Source organism: Apodemus sylvaticus, chromosome 10 (assembly GCF_947179515.1).
Source record: "Apodemus sylvaticus chromosome 10, mApoSyl1.1, whole genome shotgun sequence".
In the NCBI taxonomy this organism is placed as follows: domain Eukaryota; kingdom Metazoa; phylum Chordata; class Mammalia; order Rodentia; family Muridae; genus Apodemus; species Apodemus sylvaticus.
Window position 1 is genome coordinate 6185875 of NC_067481.1, and position 22311 is coordinate 6208185.

The following is a 22311-nucleotide window of genomic DNA, read 5'->3' on the forward strand; positions in this document are numbered from 1 at the left end:
ATCCTTCTCAGTGGGTGGAAGGCTGGACAGTTACAGCTTTATCCGTTTTTCAGGACTAACCAAGGCTTAAGCTGTCATCTCGGTTACCTTCCCAGGTAAAATGCAGGCCACAGGCCTTACTCTCCTGGAGTTACAAGTCTGTCTTACAGTTTTCCTTGTTAGCAGATTCAGAAAAGTGAAACTCACAAAAGAGGTGTAAGGTTTACAAAACTTGAAAGACATAAAAGCTTACATTGTGAAGGATTTAAAGAAAGTGTTTTAGAGTCTAAGAAGATGTTTTAAGGTCAGCAAATGCAAGTTAAGAAGGCTAGAGGGTCTAAGAAGGTGTTTTAAGGTCAGCAAATGCAAATAGAGGATGTAAAAGCTTAAATGGTGATAAGAAAATGATTTAAGGAGGCTGAGAGATGGAGAGATGGCTGGGAGGATAAGAGCACTGGCTGCTCTTCCAGAAATCCTGAGTTCAATTCCCAACAACCACATGGTTGCTCATAACCATCTATAGTGAAGTCTGGTGCCCTCTTCTGGCCATGCAGGCAGAACATTGTATACATAATAAACAAACAAATAAATATTTTTTAAAAAGAAAATTACTTAAGGTATATGCGCTTCAGATTTCTTTCCCTCACCCACTTGACACAAACCCTCTACAGAACTTTGAGCTCACCAAGACAGGACAAATGAATTGGACATTGTGACAAAATAGCTCTTACCCTGACAGCCCTCACGGTTGTTCTTGACTATACATAGCATACTGATGTTAGAGATAAAGCCATTTCTTGGTCCAACAGGGGAAGATCTGGGATGACTAAACCCACACATATTGCATCAAATGGCTTTGTAGCTGTGCTCTGTATTTCCAGTTTGTTAATTGCTGTGGCTGGCTGGATATTTAATCATTGTCACTTCTGTGGCCCATTACCTGCTTTCCCTGTGGCCCTGTAAATGCTTGCCCTTCCTCACCTGCCCAAAAGATGATTCTCTGAGATGATCATGTTAAAAGCAAGCTGCCTGGTGAAGGTCATATAGCCCTCAATACCAAAAGACAACACAGAGACATGGACCCGGCATTGTCCTGCTGCTGATTGGCTCAGACTGGATGAGAAAGGAGTGTGGCCTTTGAGGATTAAAGAGCTGGCAGCTAGTGCTGGGGCAGCAGGAGAGAGACAGAGCAGAACCAAAACGGGATGAGGGCAGGGAGGCTCAGTGGCCGGGAACTCTGAGTCTGGTGGGCTAGCTGAGGGACTGGTCCAGCAAACAGGCAAACATCCTTATGCTATACAGATGTCTCTATGTCTTTGTTATTAAAACCCCACGTGGGATCCCCCAAAGCCCTGAAGTATCTATTGTGTGCCATTCTGTGTGGGATCCAGACTTGAATTGTTAAGATAGGACCTGCAGAAACAAATTTGTCACCTCAGCCAGAGCTTTTATCACAAATCAGGGGTTGGCCAGCTGGAAAGATGGCTCAGCAGTTAAGAGCACTTTCTGCTCTTTCAGGGGTCCTGTGTTAGGGTTAGGGTTCTCAGAATCCACATGACAGCTCACTACTGTAACATCAGTTCCAGGGGGATCAGATAACCTTCTTCTGGCCTTCCAGGACACCAGGCATGCAAGTGGTGGCACAGACATACACACATGGGCAAAACATCTATACACGATTAAAAGAAAAAAATCCATAAATAAATCATGAGCTGATGAAATAGCTCAGCAGGTTAAGGCACTTGCCACCAAGCCTGACACCTGAATTCAATCCCTCTGGGACCCACCGGTTGTTAGGAGAGAACAGTATACCCTCTCCGTGCCAGCCTTTGCTTCCTGCCTTCCGCCACCGCCTTGCCTTGCTTTCTATCGAGTGAGCTGGGTTTGGCCAAGCACACCTTTTGTTAATCCTGCACGCGGTAGGCAGGAGTTAGCCCTATCTACATAACCTATTCCAGAACAGCCTCAAAAATAAATAAATAAATAAATAAATAAATAAATAAATAAATAAATAAATAAATAAATAAATAAATAAATAAATCAGGTATATTGTTGGTTTGCTTGATTTTTGGTTTGGGGACCGAGTCTGATTCTATAGCCTAGGTTAGCCTAGAATTCACTTTGTAATCCAAACTGGCTTCGAATTCGTGAATGGCTTCCTGCCTCAATCTCCCAGTGTGAGAGTGTGAAGATGTGAGCCAGCACTCCCAGTAAGGGTGCGTGTTTCAAAGAAGCGAGCGAACCAGACGACAAGGTAGGCTCTATGCCTCGGGTGAGCAGCACTTCCAGCCACACTCAAGATGGCTTCGATCGGCGCCTGTTCGCGAGCTGTGGCAGGCACACACACACACTTCCGCCTGCCACTCCCAACATGGCGCCACCGGAGCATCCGGGGGCGGGGCCGAGGGAGGAAGTGGGTGTGACAGGGACGGAAGCCGAGCAGGGGTCGGAGCTAAGACAGCGGGGAGTGGGAACAGTGCTGTCCGCTGCGATGATTCCCCCTCAGGAGGCTTCCGCTCGGCGGCGGGAGATCGAGGACAAGCTGAAGCAGGTGAAGCTGGGGAGAAAGTGAAGGAAGGGCGCAGGGGCATCGAACCGGGGTGGAAGCGGAGATGGGGTTAGGCGTAGGCCGTGGTGCTGGGTGGTGGTGGTCTACTTTCACCGTCGGCTTGTGGTGATGTCCTCCTCTCCTCTCCTCTCCTCGCAGGAGGAGGAGACGCTGTCCTTCATCCGAGACAGCCTGGAGAAGAGCGACCAGCTCACTAAGAACATGGTGAGTAGCCTCAGCCGGGAGGCTGCACACAGGCTCCCGGGCCCCAGAGGAGGGGCGTGTGCCGGACGTGCCCTGCGTCCAGGGACTCGAGCGTGGGTAGTAAACTGAGAATATGTGGGCATCTCATGCGGCGACGGGTATCTCTGCTCCCCAGTCTCCACCCCCTCCCGGAGGATACCGCCGGCCTGGACCTGTTACTGTCCTTCTGCACACATTTAGTGAGCCCTTGTGCATGGTCTGCTACTGGCCCCGTGTCATTGTCAAATTCAAGAGATGGATGCTCGCCTGGAAGGTTGATCCAGTGAGATTACCGAGGCAGCGAGGTCCCAGGGTGCTTTAGAAACAGAACCATCTCCGAAAGCTAATGGGTCTTAGAACTAGCCCATGTCCCACAGCTTACTTCTGTGGTTTCTGGCGGTAAGGCTTGAGTTATGGTTAATTTATCTTTGGGAAACAGATAATGTCAGCCTTCCAGTGTGTCTGTAAAGGAGCTTATGCTTCACACTGTCTGGCATATGGTAGATGCTTTGAAAGTGCTCGTATTTTGTGTTTAGTCCCGAGAATAAAGTCATAATACTTATTTAATGAGATTTACTCATAGGGAAAGAATTTTTGGTTTGTTTATTTGTTTGTTTGTTTGTTTGAGGTAACTGTAATATATTTGAACTAACCTGAGTGAAGCTACTTTTCTGTTCAGTCTAGGAAAACTTTAGAGAGAACAGAAATTGGGATTTGGCTTTCAAGGAAGCTATCCGGAGGTGATTATATATACATATATACATATATATAATGTATAGTGTTCTGGTTATATGTATGCCCACGAGTCAGAAGAGGGCACTCAATCTCATAGATGGTTATGAGCCACCATGTGGTTGCTGGGAATTGAACTCAGGACTTCAGAAGTGCAGCCAGAGTGCCCTTAACTGCTGAGCCATCGCTCCCACCTGAATATCTTTATTTTAATAAGAGAATTTATTTTATGTGTATGAGTGTTTGCATGTGTGTATGTGTACTATGAATGGGCAGTGCCTACAGAGGTCAGAAGAGGGTGTCAGATCCTCTGGGACTGGAGCTGCAGGCAGTCAGTGGTGAGCTGGATAATATGCGTGCTGGGGACTTAGTACAAGTCCTCTGAAAGAGCAGAATCATCTCTCCAGCTCCCCGGGAATGATGATCTTAGGAAGAATTAGTTTAATGTCTTTCTTGCCTTAAGATGAACATTCGGGGCTGGTGAGATGGGTCAACAGTTAAGAGCACCAGCTGTTCTTCTGAATGTCCTGAGTTCAAGTCCCAGCACCCACATGGTGGCTCACAACCATCCGTAACGAGATCTGACACCATCTTCTGATGTGTCTGAAGACAGCCACAGTGTACTTACATATAATAAATAAATAAATCTTTAAAAAAAAAAGATGAACTTTCAACCAGTTTATGTTGAACCACATATCAGACTAGGGATACAATAGTAGCAAACAAGTCCACTGTGTTCCTAGCTTATTGTCCAGAAAACCAAGAAAAGGCAAGAAATGTCTGTTCCTAGCTTATTGTCCAGAAAACCAAGAAAAGGCAAGAAATGTCTGTGAGTACTTCCAGGTGAGCCCTGAGAGCCGTGAACCAGAGAGTTCCTCCCACAGGTGTCTATCCTGTCATCCTTTGAGAGCCGTCTCATGAAGCTGGAGAACTCCATCATCCCTGTGCACAAGCAGACAGAGAATCTGCAGAGGTTGCAGGAGAATGTCGAAAAGACGCTATCCTGCCTGGACCACGTTATCAGCTATTACCACGTAGCCAGCGACACGGAGAAGATCATCCGAGAGGGGTGAGCTACTGCAGGGGTCACATAATTCATGTCCCCTGGGCTCATGGCTCTAGTCCTTAGACGGAAGGAAAACACCTTTGATTGTAGAGCCCCTCGCATGAGTTCTCTTCCTCTCCTGCAGACAATATCGGTAGTCTGTCCATCTAATCTCTGCCCTCTGAGGCTGATCCAGCTTTTTTTCTTTCCCAGCCCTACAGGTAGGCTGGAAGAGTACCTGGGAAGCATGGCCAAAATCCAGAAAGCTGTGGAGTATTTTCAGGATAATAGCCCAGATAGCCCAGAGCTCAACAAAGTGGTAAGAAACCTATGAATTAGTGTGAGACAGACAGACGGACATCATTCCCTGATTCCATCTCACGAGGGGCATGTGACAGTTTGAAGAAGTATATAGAAGCCAGGTGTGGTGGTTCATACCTAGAACTTATGAGTTGGAGGCCAGTCTGGGATACGTAGTATTCCGGACTATCCTGGGCTATATAGTGACATCACATCTCAAAACATTAAGCAAACATATAGAAGAGGAAGATATGTAGCATTCACAATGTACATGTCAGGTCCTGTGCTCCAGGACTTAGAGATAGAATTTTTCATCATACTATTTCAAATGTAAGTTTAGCATTTGACTTCTAGATATGGATTGGAGGTTTCTTCACCATGGTAAAAAAATATCCTGTACCTAGGCATTGGGCCTCACACCTGTCATTCTAAGACTTAGGAGAGTGAGGCAGAAGGATTGCAGCAAGTCCAGATTGGCCTACAGAGTGAGTTCCAACATGGCCAGAGCTACATAGCAAAACCTGTCTCAAAGCTGTAAAGCAAAAGAAACACATAAATCATATAAAATTGACCATCTCAGCCAGGCATGATGGTGGGTAAGTACCCACACTCTTGGGACATAGGAGGCAGAGGCAGGAGGATTGTTGCAAATGTGAGGCCAGGCTGGGCCACATATCATATTTCAGGCCAGAAAGGACTTGAAAAACAAAAACAAAGCAGTAGTTGTCCCCATTGTGACCTTTTGTGTGAGTCGCAGTCAGGGGTGGCAGAGACGCCTCTCACAGTTTCCCCACCAGTCCCTGTCCATCTCCAGAAACTCTCATCTTCCCCAACTCAAGCCCTGAGCCTATCGGACACCTAGGCCAGCCCTGCCTTCCTTCCAGCACTGAAATGTCCTTCTACATTGGTTCTGTTTATAAAGGCTGTGTGTGTGTGTGTGTGTGTCCCCTTGGGAATGACACCTTGCTTTTTTAGACAGTGTCTCTTGTGGGGACCCGTGGCTCACTGGTTAGGCTAGACCAGCTAGGTACTGAGACCCAAGGTTCTACCTGTCTTCACAACCCCTGAGCAAGGATTAAAAACACCACTCATAAATCATCCTTTAATTTCCGCATATACCATAGCACGTGTGCACACAGTCTTTTGTTTTTCACTTTTGAGACTGGTCCCATGTAGAAATCTGGCGCTTTTTCTCTAGTGCTGTCATTAAGGGTGTGCGCCCCTCATATCCAGCCTGGCTTTTTATGTGGATTCTGGAAGGAGAGCTTAGAGTCTCATGCTTGCATGGAAAACAGGTCACCAAGCTGGCTGTGTGCCTAGGCCTTGGCGTCTTTGGTTTTATTTTTGTGTTTTTTTTTTTTTTAAGATGTATTTATTTTATTTGTATGGGAGCACTGTTGCTGTCTTCAGACACACCAGAAGAGGGCATCAGATCCCATTACAGATGGTTGTGAGCCACCATGTGGTTGCTGGTAATTGAACTCAGGACTTCTGGAAGAGTAGTCAGTGCTCTTAACCACGGAGCCATCTTTCCAGCCCCAGCTTCTTTGTTTTAGCTTAATGGGGTTTTGTTTTTGTTGTTGTTGTTGTTGTTGTATTTTGGGGTTTTGCTTGTGCTTTTCAAGACAGTGTTTTTTCCAGCATGTGGGAGGCAGAGACAGGTGGACCTCTTGAGTCTGAGACTACTTTAGACAGCCAGGGGGACATAGAGAAACCTTGTCTTAGAACCCTCCCCCACTTTGACCCCCCAAAAAAGACAGGATTTCTTTATATAGTTCTGTCAGTCCTGGAACTTGGTCTGTAGACCAGGCTAGCGTTGGACTCTCAGAGATCCTCATGCCTCTGCCTCCTGAGTGCTGAGGTTAAAGGCGTGTGCCACCACCTTGGGCAGCATAGTGTTTTTAAGGTTCATTGAGATGCTCCATACTACATTAGTACAGGACTAAATACCTTCTCATTACCATATAATGCAGATATGCCACATTAAGAAATGATTTATTCAGGCCGGAGAGATGACCCAGAGGTTAAGAGCACTGACTCAGACGGGCGGTGGTGGTGCACGCCTGTAATCCCAGCACTCTAGGACGCAGAGGCAGGTGGATTTCTGAGTTCGAGGCCAACCTAGTCTACAGAGTGAGTTCCAGGACAGCCAGGGCTATACAGAGAAACTCTGTCTCGGAAAAAAAAAACAAATCCAGAAAAAAAAAAAAAAAAAAAGCACTGACTCTCTTCCAGAGGACCCTGGTCAAATCCCAGCACCACATGGCAGCTCATAACTGTCTGTCACTCCAAGATCTGACACCCTCACACAGACATACAGACATTCAGGTGAAACACTCACTAATGCACATAAAATGAAAATAAATAAATTTTTTAAAAAACTTAAAGGAAAGAAAAAAAATATCCATTTGTTTCATTTGTGTAGTGGGCACCCGTGCTCTAAAGGGCAGCTTACCACCACCCTCTCCCCTTCCCTGTGCAGTCATTCTCTGAGATCAGACTCGCTACTTCAGGCGTGGCAGCAGCCGCCAAACCCGCAGAACTATCGACCGTCTTGGCCAACCTAATGTCTAGCCATTTATCACGTGATGATCTCTTGGGTTGTTTCTGCTTCTTGCACACTGTGAATACTGCTGTATGAATCTTTGGCTGTGTTTTCTTTCTTTTTTTTTTTAATATTTATTTATTTATTATATGTAAGTACACTGTAGCTGTCTTCAGCCGCCATTAGAGGGTGTCAGATCTCTTTACGGATGGTTGTGAGCCACCATGTGGATGCTGGGATTTGAACTCATGACCTTTGGAAGAGCAGTCGGTGCTCTTACCAGCTGAGCCACCTCTCCAGCCCTTTGGCTGTGTTTTCCATTCATGATTTGTGAATATTTTCTCAGTCATTTTTTTCACTTTCTTGTTGATAACACTTGACACTAACTGGCAATAATCCAACTGTCTTAGTCGGGGTTTCTATTGCTGTGATGAAACACGGTGACCAAAGCAAGTTGGGGAGGGGAGGGTTTATTTTGCGTACACTTCCACACCATTCTCCATCTTTGAAGGAGATCAGGACAGGAACTCACACAGGGCAGGAACCTGGAGGCAGGAGCTGATGCAGAGGCCATGGAGGGTGCAGCTTATAGGCTTAATCACGTGACTTGCTCAGCCTGCTTTCTTATAGAACCCAGGCCACCAGCCCAGGGATGGCTCCACCCACAGTGCACTGCCATCAATCAATCACTAGTTAAGAAAATGCCCTACAGCTGGATCTTATGGAGGCATTTTCTCAATGGATGTTTCTTCCTCTCAGATGACTTTAGCTTGCGTCAAGTTGGCATAAAACTAGCCAGTATACCAACTTACCTACTGTTTTCTTTTTCAAATTCGTTTCTGACAAGCACACAAATTAACAGTGACAATGAAAAAAGATAAATAATGCTTACTAAGCCGAGTTTGGCCTGTGAACGTCAAGTATTTCTTGTTTGTTTTGGGGGCAGGCCTCAAACTTAGAGGTCCTCCTGCCTCTGCTTCTCAAGTTGTAGGATTAAAGGTATGTGCTCCCGCACTTGGAGTGACCATCAGTCTTTTTTTATTTTTTGGTTTTTTGAGACAGGGTTTCTCTGTGTAGCCCTGGCTGTCCCGAACTCACTTTGTAGACCAGGCTGGCCTCGAACTCAGAAATCCACCTGCCTCTGCCTCCCAAGTGCTGGGATTAAAGGCATGCTCCACCACCGCCCAGCTACCATCAGTCTTGAGAAACAGAGGGAAAGAAATTTCCAAGTCAGGCTTCCCTGTGTTTCCTCTGCGGAGAGGAGGCCCGAGGGCAAAGGCCACGGAACCTGCTCATCCGCAGCCTGCCTCCTCTCGGCCTTGCAGAAGCTGCTGTTTGAGCGCGGGAAGGAGTCTCTGGAGTCGGAGTTCCGCAGTCTGATGACCCGGCACAGCAAGGTCGTGTCCCCAGTGCTCATCCTGGATCTCATCGGTGCTGATGACGAGCAGGAGGTGCAGGAAGATGAGGCCCTGGAGCACCTGCCCCAGAGCGTGTTCCAGGATGTGATCTGCATCTCCTGCTGGCTGGTGGAATACGGTCGGAACCAAGGTGACAGCCTTCCTCCCCCTCCCACGCCCCAAGCCGCCTTCTCTTTTTTTGAGACAGGATCTCACTCTAAAGCTCTGGTTGTCCTAGAACTGTGACTAAACCAGGCTAGCCATGAACCCACAGATCATGCCTTCACCCCCCCCCCCCAGAGCTGGGATTCTGAGTTCATTCCCACACCCAGCTGCTGCTCACACCTTTTGACAGAGCTAAATCAGAATGTCGCCTTTGTCTTTGTTTTTTGTTTTGTTTTAGATTTATTTTCCTTTTATTTACACATATATTGTGTCTGTGTGGATATATGGAGTACATGTCACATACATGCACCTGCCCAAAGAGGCCAGATAAGAGACAGAGTCATATCATGGAACGAAGTTGCAGGCGCCTGAGAGCCATCTGCCACGGGTACTGGGAGCTGAACTCAGGTTGCCTGAAAGCAACACGCACCTGTACACACACCTTACATGCCACACACATAGAACAGCAACAAAACTCAGAACAACAAAAACAAACACAGAACAGAGCTAAAGTGTGAGTTGGTAGGGCGGGTGGACTAGCTCTGGAAGAGTGCTTGCCCGACATACAGGAGGCCCTGGCTTTGAACCCCCAACCTGACACAACAACAAAACCAGTGCTCACCCTATCGGAGGATGACTTCGCCCTCTGAGGCTTTGCTTGGTTTGAGATGAGGTCACATGAGCAGCTGGGGCCTTGAGGGAGGCACTAGGCCTGAAGGCGGACCTTCCTTGCTATCTCTCCCCAGATTTCATGAATGTCTACTACCAGATCCGCTCCAGCCAGCTGGACCGCTCCATCAAGGGACTGAAGGAGCATTTCCGCAAAAGCAGTTCCTCCTCCGGGGTCCCCTACTCCCCCGCCATCCCCAATAAGAGAAAAGACACGCCCACCAAGAAACCTATCAAACGGCCAGGTGAGTGTGCGCCTGAGCTAGGGGTTAGGTCCAGCAGAGGGACCCTGGAGTCTGGACCGTTTCGTCCACTCTGGGGTGGCCAGTCAGCCTTTCGGAGCTCATACCTATGAGCTATGTCCACTCACAGGGACATGGGATAGAGAGCAAATGTCCCCTACCCAGTAAGGCCCGGAGAGAAGTGCTTACACCCAGCAGCAGGGTGACTTCTGTAAGCTGGGCATTGGGGGTGGGGCCAGTTGTATGCCGAATTGTCTCTGAGGCAGAGTGGCAGAGAGATGCCCTAGATCTCCTCCCCTCCCCTCGCTGTGGCCCCCTGCGTGAGAAGCAGCAGGCACCCTATCCTAGAAAGCCAGAGGAGTGAAAGCTTCGCCATGACTGAGAGGTGGGCACCTGTGGGGGGAGACGGCAGTGTGCTGGGAGCAGCTGTTGTTGACCTCAGCTCACATCCACAGTCAGCCTGGCATGGCGGTCCTTTGCCTCAGGAGAGACAGGGTACTCTAGGATTGGGGTTCCAGCAGTAGCGCCAGGAGAGAAAGCCAGCAAGCGGGCTTCCAGCTGCTGCTCAGGCACACCCAGGGCACACTCTCCGCGAGTCATAGGCCCAGGTCTGGGCTCACACCCACCCAAGCCCTTCAGAGAGCAGCCAAGTCACCTGCTGCTTCTCAGGCCTTTGCTTAGGGTTTGGAGACTTGGGAGGGAGGCTGCCTTCAGGGCTTGGTGGCCTCAGCAGGAATTGCATTGTCTTCTGTCCTTCAGAGAGTATCCTAGATTCCTCCCTAGAGAGCTTGCTAGGAACAGTGACCCTACTAACCCTCCCTGCTGGGCTGTATCTGCCTGCATGGCTGGCCAGTCCTCTCTGTGCCTTCCTTGTGGGGAGGAGCTGTGTTCATGAGGTGCCGGGGCCTCAGCTGCAATCACTCGCTTCCTCTTCTGCTGGTCCTTTGACACACCCACTGGAGGCTCCAGAAGTCCCTTGCCCTCCCGTCTCCACTGACCCTGCAGACCCAAGCCTTTCAGGAGGAGGATCTGAAGGCTCACCAAGAGCTAACATGTCCTTGTTGTGGAGATGCAAAGCATCTTGGCCGGGAGGTCCCTGTAGTTTTGTAGGGTTTTAGGAGTTGTCAGGAGGGAGTGGGTTTAAAACCGAGGTGAGGGTGACAGAGAACAAATTGCCCTTGGATGTCTGTCCCTGCTCCAAGGACAGACTTGTGAGCTGCCAGAAGTCACCTGCAGCTAATTCCAGTGTGGTACATAGAGATGAGCCAGCTGAAGTCTGCCCTGCCCCTCCTCGCCTGCTGGGTAGAGGACGGGCCCTGCTGGGGTCGGGTGTGGTGGTCTCCTGGAAGGGGTGCAGCTAAGCTCCTGGGTGTCGCACCTCCTCAGTACATTTTGCTGACTCGGAGCTGCCCTGTGGCTGAAATGCTGCTTATGTCCCCACGTTGTGGGCTCCAAGATGTCTTCCTGCAGAGCTGTCTGTCTGTCTGTCTGCAGGAGCTGGCTATCCGGAAGGCCGGCTGCCAGGATTTCACTTGCACTCACTCGTGATACTAACTGTTCTTTTGTCCCCATGGCAAGAGCATGTGACTTGCCTTGCAGGAGGTGACTCCTGTTGTCCCCTCCCTAGCTTTCAGCTTGTCACCATTGCCTGTGGGCTAAATGCCTTCCAGGGGGTGGGCGCCCCTGTCTCTGGGTGTCAGGACCTCCATCTTGGTTACAGTTCCCCAGGAAGCTTACACCTTTCTTCCAGCCCTGAGGGGCTGCTTGTCCTGGACTGCTGTTTGGCTTGTGTCCCAACACTGAGCATGCTCAGGGAATTCAGCCTGGAGTCTAGGCTGGGCTCCAGGGAAGCCCCAGGTTGCCTATCCTGCCCTTAAGTGTGAGAGCTTTCTATTAGCTCCTCCACATTCTCTGTCAGGTATGCCACTCAGTAGAACTTTCTACCTTTCCCAACGGATCTTTGTACATCTTATTTTTATCACCTTCTGTCCCTCTTAAAGTGACTCAGATCCAGACCCGCGGGGCAGTGTAGAGCGCAGGGTTGTTTGAGTACCTTTTCTTCTCTCCGTCCTCAAGGGTGTCTGGTGACCCTGGCAGAGCCTGCTGGCAGAGGTGTTAAGGGGCATGCTCGCCGCTGGGCGGGCGCGGGCGGGCACGGGTGGGGCAGGTGGAGGGCCTCTCCTGTTCTCTCTCACTCACTCCCTAGGTCTTCCTCTCTCCTCTCTGTGTGGCTCTGGTGACAGGGACGATCCGTAAGGCTCAGAACCTTCTGAAACAGTATTCCCAGCATGGTCTAGATGGGAAAAAGGGGGGCTCTAACCTCATTCCTCTGGAAGGTAATCACCCCGAGCTCCTCCCCCTCCACTGTGTGTCGCTCACTCATCCACCAGGCAGGGCAGAGCCTCCCCAGGAAGGCGGTGGGACAGATCCTGACGGGGCTGGGTGGGAGTGGCAAAAACCCAACTCCTCAGCCTTCAGCAGGCCCGAGGACAAGTTTCATGGCCCTGGCCTGATCCTGCCTGGCTCTGCCCTTCCTAAGGCTCCTCCTCCCTGTCCCTGTCCCTGTGTCTGTGTAAACTCAGAGAACACTGTTTTGGGGCAGCCCTTTCACGCCCAGATCAGCAGGGCAAGACCAAGTCTGCCAGGGCCTTCTGGTACCTGCCTCTGTAGAAAGACTACTCCATGCAGCTAAGGGGGTGGGCTGTCTGAGGGACATGTCCTTCCTCTCCTGTCAAGGGAGGGACAGCCAGATTCACTGACCTGGCAGACCCAGCCCCTTACAGAGAAGGATGTCCTCATTCCCTCAGCAGTGACACTTTCACTCTGTCTCCCTGGGTCAGGAGACACACAGCCAGCGATGGTCCTCAGGCTCCCTGAGAGTCAGGCTTGAAACGGCTGTTCCCAGTGGGGTTGGAGGCGGCGGAGGGGCTCAGAGCCCTCCTCAGCGCTCCGTCCCTAGCCCCATTTCACACTCCGCTTCTGGAGATCAAGGGCTTCTTCCCCGTACCCAAGGGGCAGCTGCCCGGCCCCTGGGTAAGAGCTGCTTGTGTTTGTGCGGCCAACATCTTGCTAGGTCACGAGCATGATTCCCGAGTTAAGCACCTGTCGGAGGCCCTGAACGACAAGCGCCGGCCACTGGCTGGTGAGTACCGTAGCCCAGCCCCAGGGCAGCCAGGCAGTGCCTTCGAAGCAGCCCCCGGATGCCTGCTCTGCTCTGAGGATGGGCCTGGCCTGTGGCCTGGCCCCCACTCCAGGCTCCTCTGGGCCCCAGGTCTCCCTGCCTCTTCTGACATGGGAGTGCATGCTTGGCCCTTGGGGCCTGGCAAGAGGAGCAGCTGCAGCTCGAGCTCGGAAGGCAGACAAGAGGGCAGGCGGCTCCTCCGAGGCCAAGGAACCTAGATCTTGCACTTCCTGGAGCCTGCCCATGCCATATAAAACCGACAGTTCTGTCCCGGCATGCCTGCCTTCTCCTAATGGTGGATGCTGTCTCCTGGGGCAGCACAGAGACGCTGAGACCCACTTACGTCTTTTCAGATTGGTCTCTTTCGTTGAGGTAGAGCCTCACTGTGTCCTCCACACTGGCCTTGGACTCAGTCGTCACACCCCAGCCCAGCCACATAGTTGTGCGTCACATTTGGCCAGGTCATTGTTCCTAGAATCAGCTCTCCTCTCCACACACACCGGCCAGCCCCGTAGGCCACAGCCCACCACTCCCTACACTTACAGGGCCAATGCAGTTGGTAATGACCTTCATAGGGACCACATCCCCAGACTGAGGACCACAGTGACTCCCCTCTGAAATGGACACCACTGCCTGCCCATCCTGGTCTGCACTCTTTCAAGCTATTCAGAATCCTCGGACTGGGGTCAGACAACCTTATCCAGGAAGTTGGCTTAGGAATTTTCCTTCCTTGGCACTTTCTCCCACCACCTCTAGTGTTTGATCTCAGGACATAAATGCTGCCTGTGCTGGGCTGAGATGGTGCCAGGACTCAGTTTGGACTCAGCACCTGGTCTCCCAGGCCTGCCGGAGCAGTTCTTATGGCTTCCTGTCAGCATAGGCCTCCTCTTCCCGTTTGCTGTCTGTCTGGGCTCAGCCCAGGAGCTGGGGACACTCGTATCCCCAGCCAAGTGAGTGGTTCCTCCCAGACCAGCCACTCAGGGTCACTGCTGTCCCTCTAGGGAGAGATGACATGCTGGATGTGGAGACGGACGCCTACATTCACTGCGTCAGCGCGTTTGTCAAGCTGGCCCAGAGTGAATACCGGCTGCTAATGAAGATCATCCCTGAGCACCACCAGAAGAGAACCTTTGACTCCTTGATACAGGTCTCAGCGCTCACGGCATGCCGCTCTGAGCACTGACCCATGTAACTGTACGGCAGCATCTAGAGGGTGGCGCAGACCTGTTGCCCTAGCCCTCAACTCAGTTTGGTGTAGACCCCTCCCCCATCTTCACAGCACTCTGCCTTTCCTTCACACCCCACCAAGTGGCCCACTGTCCCTCGGAACCAACTCTGTCCTTGTCCCTCTTCTAGGATGCCCTGGACGGGCTGATGCTTGAAGGGGAGAACATCGTGTCGGCCGCCAGGAAAGCCATCATCCGCCATGACTTCTCCACCGTGCTCACCGTCTTCCCCATCCTGCGGCACCTCAAGCAGACCAAGCCCGAGTTTGACCAGGTGCTCCAGGTATGTGAGCCGGAGGACACGGACACGCGCACACACACACACACACACACACACACACACCTCATCCCTTTACCCCCTTCTGGGAGTAAAGGGTCCTCAAAGGACTTTGACAAGTCAAGAGGCTCGCAAGGGGACAGAAGAGCCGTGGTTAATCTCCACCTGGAGAATTCAGTCTCTGCCGAGAGCTGGGAAGGACCTAGAAGGGGTTACACTCAGGCTTGCTGGCGAGGGCAGTGACCCGGCCTCTGACTGTGTCAGCCATGTCCTTCCTCAGGGCACAGCAGCCAGCACGAAGAACAAGCTGCCTGGCCTCATCGCCTCCATGGAGACCATCGGGGCCAAGGCTCTGGAAGACTTTGCTGATAACATCAAGGTGCCTGCAACCCCTTTCCCTTCAGCAGCTGAGCTCTGGGGACTCAGCAGACAGCAGGCCTTCTGGAGAGTCGGGTTTACTCTCAGGAAGGCAGGGCAGTGCCGGTCCCCTATTCCTTCCCAGGCACTTCCCAGACTTCCTTATTTTTTGTTTGATATGGAGGCCGAGGGGCGTCCTCATACCCATGTGCCAGTAGATGGCGCCACAAGCAGGCAGATTAGGGCTCAGAGCCAGGCAGAGGCTATTCTGTTTGTTTGTTCTCCTGCAGAACGATCCAGACAAGGAGTACAACATGCCCAAAGACGGCACCGTGCACGAGCTCACAAGCAATGTAGGTATCACTCAGACTGCTGGGGAGGCATGAGCAAGGCCTCCCGCTCGGGCTCTGGGGTGGCTGGCCCCGAGCGAGCTCCTGGCCTTCATGAGCAGGCATTGGTGGTGACGGGCCAGCTTTGGGCACACAGGGCCTCTCAGACAGCCAGAACCCAGGGATGACACCTGACATTCCCAGTCGTTCTTGTCACTGTGAGGACCCCTGGTTCAGGTGTGGGAAGCCACTGCCTACCCTGACCCCCTGTGTCCCCCCCAGGCCATCCTGTTTCTCCAGCAGCTTCTGGACTTCCAGGAGACAGCAGGTGCCATGCTGGCATCCCAAGGTACACCCCACCTGGGTCGGGCTTGCCTGGGCCTGCTGTCCCCTCTTGCCTGGGGACATGGAGCTAGCCCCTAGGAGGCACTGAGTGACTTGCTCAGGGTGAGGGCAGGGTGTGGTGAGAGGGCTGCAGCCTAGGGGCCGGGAGGCTCTAAGCCCCATGGACTTTTCGGGAATGAACAGAAGGAGGGAGGCGCGGGGTCCATTAGCATTCCTGTGAGCACTGACCCTGTGCTTGCCCCTTTGGCCCTCAGTGGTCTGGGGTGGGCACTGCTGGGCTCGCCCTGCCCTGCCCCGCCTCCACGCTTCTCTGCTTGCTCCCACATCCTTCGTCTGCCTACTGTCACTCCATCTCCTCACTGCCCCTCAGTGGGACCGGAACCTGGGGGGTTGGCGCATAATGAAGAGTGCTCATCTGGGTCACTCCAAGCACTGAGGTGCCCAGCCCCCTGTCTGCTTTTATTTGGGAACAAGAAGCCAAGAGCTGCCAGCTGTCCTGGGCTGCACTTCACAGGGTCTCTGGCCTTGAGTTAGCTCAGCTTGGTGTGTGCTGCTGTCCGTGGCTGCTCTGGGGGAGGAGTCTGCGTGGCTCGGGGTGACAGCCATTTCTAACCTGTGTTTTGCACTTTGCATCTTTCTCCCTCCTCTGTCTCCTTCCTTCCCCTCTGTGTGCACTGCCTGTCACTCCGTAGTTCTTGGGGACACATACAATATTCCTTTAGACCCCCGAGGTAAGCGGTGTGGCTCCCCAGCCCCATCCTCCCCTCCAAAACCCAGTGGGTGAGGTTCCCAGGGGACCAACCCCCAGGACCCACGGGGTGGGGCAGGGCAAAGAGGCATGAGTTCTTTAAGGATGCCCTCCTCTGCCCTGGCTCCCTTCTCAGCTACCTTCTGTCTCTGAGCCTATCCAGGCGGCACCCTGATGGGTCCAGCAGCCTAGGAACAACCCTGACTAGCCTAGCCCCTCCCCCAGCCTCCTGCTCTCTGTCAGCAGGTCCCTATGCTGGGGGTGGCAGTGTAGCAGGGGTTTGTGAGGAGAAAGGTGGAAAGACTGGGTGACCCTCTCCAGAAACCTTGCTGTTGGCAAATAGATACTAACCGTCATATAACTGGGGACCAGTTTGGGAAAGAGTTGGTACCCAGCACCTCTCCTAACTGCCTACCTGCTATCATGGGCTGGTTCCTTAACCCATTACTGTAGGGGACAGCCCCAGGATGCAGAGAGAGCCTAACAGCATTGCTTCCTGTGGCTCCGCAGGTGCCATCTATCTCTGCTTGGGCTCTCACTGCCGTCCTGCCTGCCCCATGAGGCCCAGGGCCTGTCCCAAGATCTCCTCCTCTGCCCCCGGGATGTGGGAAGGGCCATCAAGGGTCTCAGCCATTGCCACCATAGTAACAGCACATTTTCTCTCAGAAACCAGCTCTTCGGCCACCAGCTACAGCTCCGAGTTCAGCAGGCGGCTTCTGAGCACCTACATCTGTGAGTCCCCATTCCTACCCAGGCCAGATCCCACCGGGCCAGATCCCACCCTGTCCCCACCCCGGTCAGATCCCACCCTGGCCTGATCCCACCCAGGCCAGATCCCACCCAGGCCAGATCCCACCACGGCTCCCTCCCTTGTCTCTGTGCTGTCCATCTTCTCCTGATCCCTTCCTGGCCAGTTCCAGTTCAGGCCTCAGGGCTTTGAGAAGTGCTTCATAGGCTTGGTAGTCAGAAGAACAAGAAACGGTTGTCAGGAACTGGTTAGCAGGCCCTGGGAGTCAGGTGTCACAGGATATTTGATCCCACTGTGAACCCCTAGATTGTGTTATTTACTGAAAAACCCTGTTTCTAGTTGTGGTCTGGCTCAATCCTTAGTACACACTTTAAAGTCCAAACAATGAAGGTAAAGTCAGTTTGTAGAAGGAAGCACTGATGTTTGAAAGTGATGTCTAATTGAGTGGCAGGCAAAGTGACAAGTCAGAGAAAGATTAGACGGAATAGGATGGACGTGCCCAACTCTCACGAGAAGAGAGAGGAAGAGGAGGCTCCTTAAGAGAGAGCATCGTAGAGAGAAAAAGGAAGGGGCAGTTTTACCCCGACAGTGACTGAGAGACAGGCTGCAGAGAGAGCATAAGCTAGACACAGGTAAAGACAGACTGAGCCAAAGAGGAGGAGCAGGAAGATTAGAGCAGATTGCTCGAGTTAGTTTGAGGCCAAGCAGGAGAAGTCAGGAGAAGCCCAGAGAAGCCAGATTGAATCTGTCATCTTGGAGAGGAGCTGGAGCCAGGACAGCTGAGTTGAGCAGCCAGCCAGAGCTCAGAGAGAATTAGGAAGGGTGAGCTTATTCAGCAGTAAGTCTCGGAGGCTGACAACATTCTAGGCCTAGATTTGATTGTACGGAGGCTAGAAGCTTCCAGGACTAGGCCTAAGTTAGCAGACAGAGGCAGTGAGCCTCTGAGATGAAAGTTACGTCCGGCCGAATAAAAGATACTTTCACAGTCTGGTCATTTGGATCAGACTTTGGGTGATGCAGCCCCACCTTTCTTTGCAGGCAAAGTCTTGGGTAACCTGCAGCTGAACTTGTTAAGCAAGTCCAAGGTGTATGAGGATCCAGCCCTGAGCGCCATCTTCCTACACAACAACTACAACTACATCCTCAAGTCCCTGGAGAAGTAAGTGGGCTGGCCTTAGCTGGCAGTCACGCCAGCCTCTGCCCTCCAGGGCAGGGTGCACCATCTAGTCTCCTAGGACGGGGTGTTCAGTCTCCCTCTTGGCTCAGCACCCACATTAGAGCTCAGGAAGGCTTAAGGCAGGAGGCCTCCTTCCTGGTGTTACAAGGCCAAAGACTGCCGGGTCCCACCTACTTTCCTCTTTTGCTTCTGCCTCCCCCAGGTCTGAGCTGATCCAGCTGGTGGCTGTGACCCAGAAGACTGCTGAGCGCTCCTACCGGGAGCACATTGAGCAGCAGGTCCAGACCTACCAGCGCAGGTAAGCGGCCACCAGCCTTCCCCAGCCCACGCTCTTCCTTCTCAGCCCCAGAGAGGGAGCTCCACAGCTCGGCCGACAGTACAGGTGGTAACCCTGTTACCATCTGCCTCTCAGTCCTTGGAGTTTGTGTTTAGGGTAGGGCTCAGAGCCAGGGTCGTGTACAGGCTGAGCGTGGGGCCTGCACTGAGTCGAGCCTCTGGTTGGGGGGCGGGAGCTCTGTCCCCCCTCCCTCTGGTAGCTGCTCCCTGGGGACCACAAAGCCTCTTCAGAGCAGTCTGCCAGGTGTCCTGGCTAATAGAAGAGCGAACTGTCAAAGATGAGAGGAGTGTTAGCCCCCAGAACAGCAGGGTCATGAGAGCCCTTGAGCTTGGAAAGGTTGTGGCTACTTCTCTGGTCTTCCAGCTTCCCTGGCCTGTTTCTTTCTGAGTGTCTCCTGCTTCCTTCCTGTTTATCTGGCCTCTTTGCCCGTCTGTCTCTCCATCTTAATTTGGCACAATATTGATGTGAACAGCAGCCGACAGCATTTGTTCGGTTTATTGAGCGTCTTCTGCTTCCCGTTCTTAATTGTCAGAGCGAGCTGCTTAAACACTCTCTGTTCCCGAGGAGAGCATCTCTGTGGTTGCCTGCTCCTGACCCGGATAAGTCCTACTGCCCCACCCATGTTCAGTAGATTGAGAGCTTTGAAAAGTAAAGCAGGCAGGCCTTAGGGAAGCAGCCGCTGTCTGAAGCGCCCCTCTCTGCCCTCTCACCCTGCTGTCTGATAGCTGGCTAAAGGTGACTGACTACATCACGGAGAAGAATCTGCCCGTGTTCCAGCCTGGAGTCAAGGTAACGCCCGGGCTTGTGCCGGGAATGGTACAGAGCAGCTGGGATGCCTGTGTCTTAGGAAAGACAGACAAGCACCTCTCTGCAACAGAGATGTGTGGGGCCGTAGGACTGCAGGAGAGGGCGGGCGGGGCACACAGTGCCTGCGGCAGGAGAGGCAGAGTGGTTCTGCTCTGAGCAAAACTTTCTCTGCTGCCTTCTTCTGCTCTCTGGATCTCCAGCTCCGGGACAAGGAGCGGCAGATGATTAAAGAACGTTTCAAGGTGAGTCAGGGCCTCCCTGCACGGCTGGCGGTGGCGGCGGTGGCAGGGGCAGCAGAGGCACAAAGCTTTTATCACTTTTCGTCTGTTTGTTTTATTTGAGACAGGGTTTCTCTGTGTAGCCTTGCCTGTCCTGGAACTCACTTTGTAGACCAGGCTGGCCTCGAACTCACAGAGATCCGTCCACCTGCCTCTGCCTGCTGAGTGCTGGGATTAAAGGTGTGCACCACCACACTCAGCCTTAACTTTGTCTCTTGGTCCCTCCTTCTGCCCTGTTTGCTGGTCAGGGATTCAATGATGGACTTGAAGAACTGTGCAAGATTCAGAAGGCCTGGGCCATTCCAGACACAGAGCAGAGAGACAAGATTCGACAGGCTCAGAAAAACATTGTCAAGGAGACCTATGGGGCCTTTCTGCACAGGTGAGCCCACCCCTCCCGGGCCCTGAGAAACACAAAGGGGTCATGGGGTAGACAGCACATTTGGTTCTCTGGGACTTTACTCAGGCCCACCCACACCATTTTAGCACCTGTCAGAGGTATGTTAGGTTGAGGACGGATACGGACTCCCCTAACCTCTCATCACGGTGCCTGGTCAGGTATAGCAGCGTGCCCTTCACCAAAAACCCGGAGAAGTACATCAAGTACCGCGTGGAGCAGGTGGGCGACATGATCGATCGCCTTTTCGACACCTCTGCTTAAGTCTGCCAGTGTTTCTGATCGGACTCATAAACCAGTGTAACACTTCCCAGCCGGGTGAGTGTGAAGTCCTTCGGAATGGAGACCCGTGCGCCCCACCCAGGAGCCCCGCCCCCAATAGTCCTGGCATCTGTGTCTTCCCTGCGGCCATCATCTGCCGCACCAGCACTCACCCAGGACCTAGGTCCTTTCCTGTCTTGGGTTTCCATGATGGAGTGCATCTGCTGGGGCCACAAGATGGCTTCTGATTATAAAGAAGACAGATGGGCACCCCCAGCTGCCACGTGGGTACCAGGAATAGGATGGCAAGCTCCCCTCTGATCTGCTTTCATCCTTTCAGCCCACTGATGTGGATGGGCTCAAAGAGAAATAGGCCACATTGCAGCCAGCAGACCTAGGGGAAAGGCATTACACCCCACTCTCTTAGGTAGGGCGTTATCCGTATGCTGAGCTCTGGGAGTCCGATGGCTGTTGGGAGGGAGGCAGGGCTGCTCTGTCTCTGGTCCCTGTGGATCTAGTACACTTCAAAAAGTGTTTGGAGGAGTTCTGAGCCACCCTCTGGGGCCAGCCACTGAGCCACCTTGTCCCCAGCTTTTGTGCTCGCCAGCCAGGCTGTGCAGCAGTGGTTGGGGAGGCTTAGGCTGAGAGTGTGAGTGACAGGGACGGGGGCAAAGCAGGACACCCCTGGATCAAACCGGAGGAGCATGAATGTAAAGTTGGGCCCTACCGCTAGGACGGCAGAGAGCGACTGTGTTCAAGAAGGCGCATTGGGACAATGGTTTAGTTTCCTTTGCTACACAGAGGGGGAGTTAGGAAGCTTGAGCCTCCTGTTAGAGAATGGAGCTGACATGTCTCTCTGAGACACTGTTGTGACCCTCACCTAGCTGGCGGACCTGTACTACACCCTTAAGTCTGTATCCCTAGGCCCACCCTGTTACAGAGCAGGCCACGTGCACATACCCTGCCAGGGGCTGGATCAGACTTGCACATGCTCACATGCAGACGGCCACAGGCATGAGCCACATGCATGAGGAAGCAGGTGTGGTCACAGCTGTAGCCCGGCCCCTCCTTGAGCGCCTTCATCCTCCAGGAGCTGCTGTCGGGGAAAGAATGTTCTTCCAGAGCAATGGTCAAAGACTGGAATTCTTCGTCCAGAGTCTCCCTTCTTTAGATGCTCGACTAATTAAAGTTTGGGTCTGGCCCATCCTAAGCTTCCTCTAGAGGGGGGAAACACCCTCTTGGAAGACTTTGCCGGGCACGGACTTCTCTTGGGTGCCATGTAGGCCTTCAGAGGGATGAATCTGTCCTGCTTCAAAGCTGCTTCTACCTCGGGAGGACAGAATGGGGCCCAGAGCCAGGCACCAGCAGAGCCAATGCTGGGAGCCGTCAGCACAGCAGGCCCAGCCCTCCAAGCCTGGCCGCTGTGGGTATGGTTAGATTTCTCTGAGGCCCATGCCCCTGGCCCTCCACTGCCGCCATAAGCCTTGGGCTCTGCCTGCCTTCCATATTAGGCCCTGGGTCCTCCTGAGCACTCAGTTCTCTGGGCACAGGTTTGGGGCTGCTCTCATCCCTAAGACTGCATGTGCACAGCACCCATGGGGCTGGGAAAAGCAGAGCTGCAGAAGCCGACTGCCGGTGGAAGCAGGTCAGCCTGGGCACGGGCTCGAGAGAGCACATCTTACACGAGGGGCAGAGCCTGCGGGGGAGGAGTGGAGGAAGGTAGGGAGCACTGTCACTGTGTAGACACACACTCAGTGGTTCGGAGGGACAGCGGGCCTCACACACATGAGCTAATAGCAGTGCCTTCCTGAGACCCAGCAGCACCAGGATGGATTTGAGCTCTGTATTCTGGTTCAGCTAGAGGAAAAAAGGCATTTCCTGGGTCGTGGTGGGATGGACCAGACAGCGGGGGAGCACAGACGCTCTGGGTGCCTTCCATCCCCTCCCCTCTACCAGGCCCTACCAGTTTCTTCTCGGG

General features: G+C 52.7%; 1 protein-coding gene across 4 annotated transcripts; it reads left to right on the forward strand.

Moving 5' to 3' along the window:
- Positions 1-2408: 2408 nt before the first annotated feature.
- Exoc7 (exocyst complex component 7) lies at positions 2409-20382 on the forward strand. Of its 4 annotated transcripts, XM_052195131.1 has the most exons (20): positions 2409-2530; positions 2687-2752; positions 4387-4571; positions 4761-4866; positions 8718-8940; positions 9701-9868; positions 12109-12201; positions 12939-13007; positions 14048-14193; positions 14403-14555; positions 14830-14928; positions 15197-15259; positions 15518-15584; positions 16995-17060; positions 18115-18235; positions 18456-18551; positions 19316-19379; positions 19598-19639; positions 19924-20057; positions 20234-20382. In XM_052195131.1, the coding sequence occupies exons 1-20, from the start codon at positions 2471-2473 to the stop codon at positions 20334-20336; spliced, it is 2124 nt and encodes a 707-aa protein (XP_052051091.1). In that variant the 5' UTR covers positions 2409-2470; the 3' UTR covers positions 20337-20382. The 4 variants fall into 4 exon arrangements, with proteins under 4 accessions (XP_052051091.1, XP_052051093.1, XP_052051094.1 ...); XM_052195133.1 differs by lacking the exon at positions 12939-13007; XM_052195134.1 differs by lacking the exon at positions 12109-12201.
- The last annotated feature ends 1929 nt before the right edge of the window (positions 20383-22311 follow it).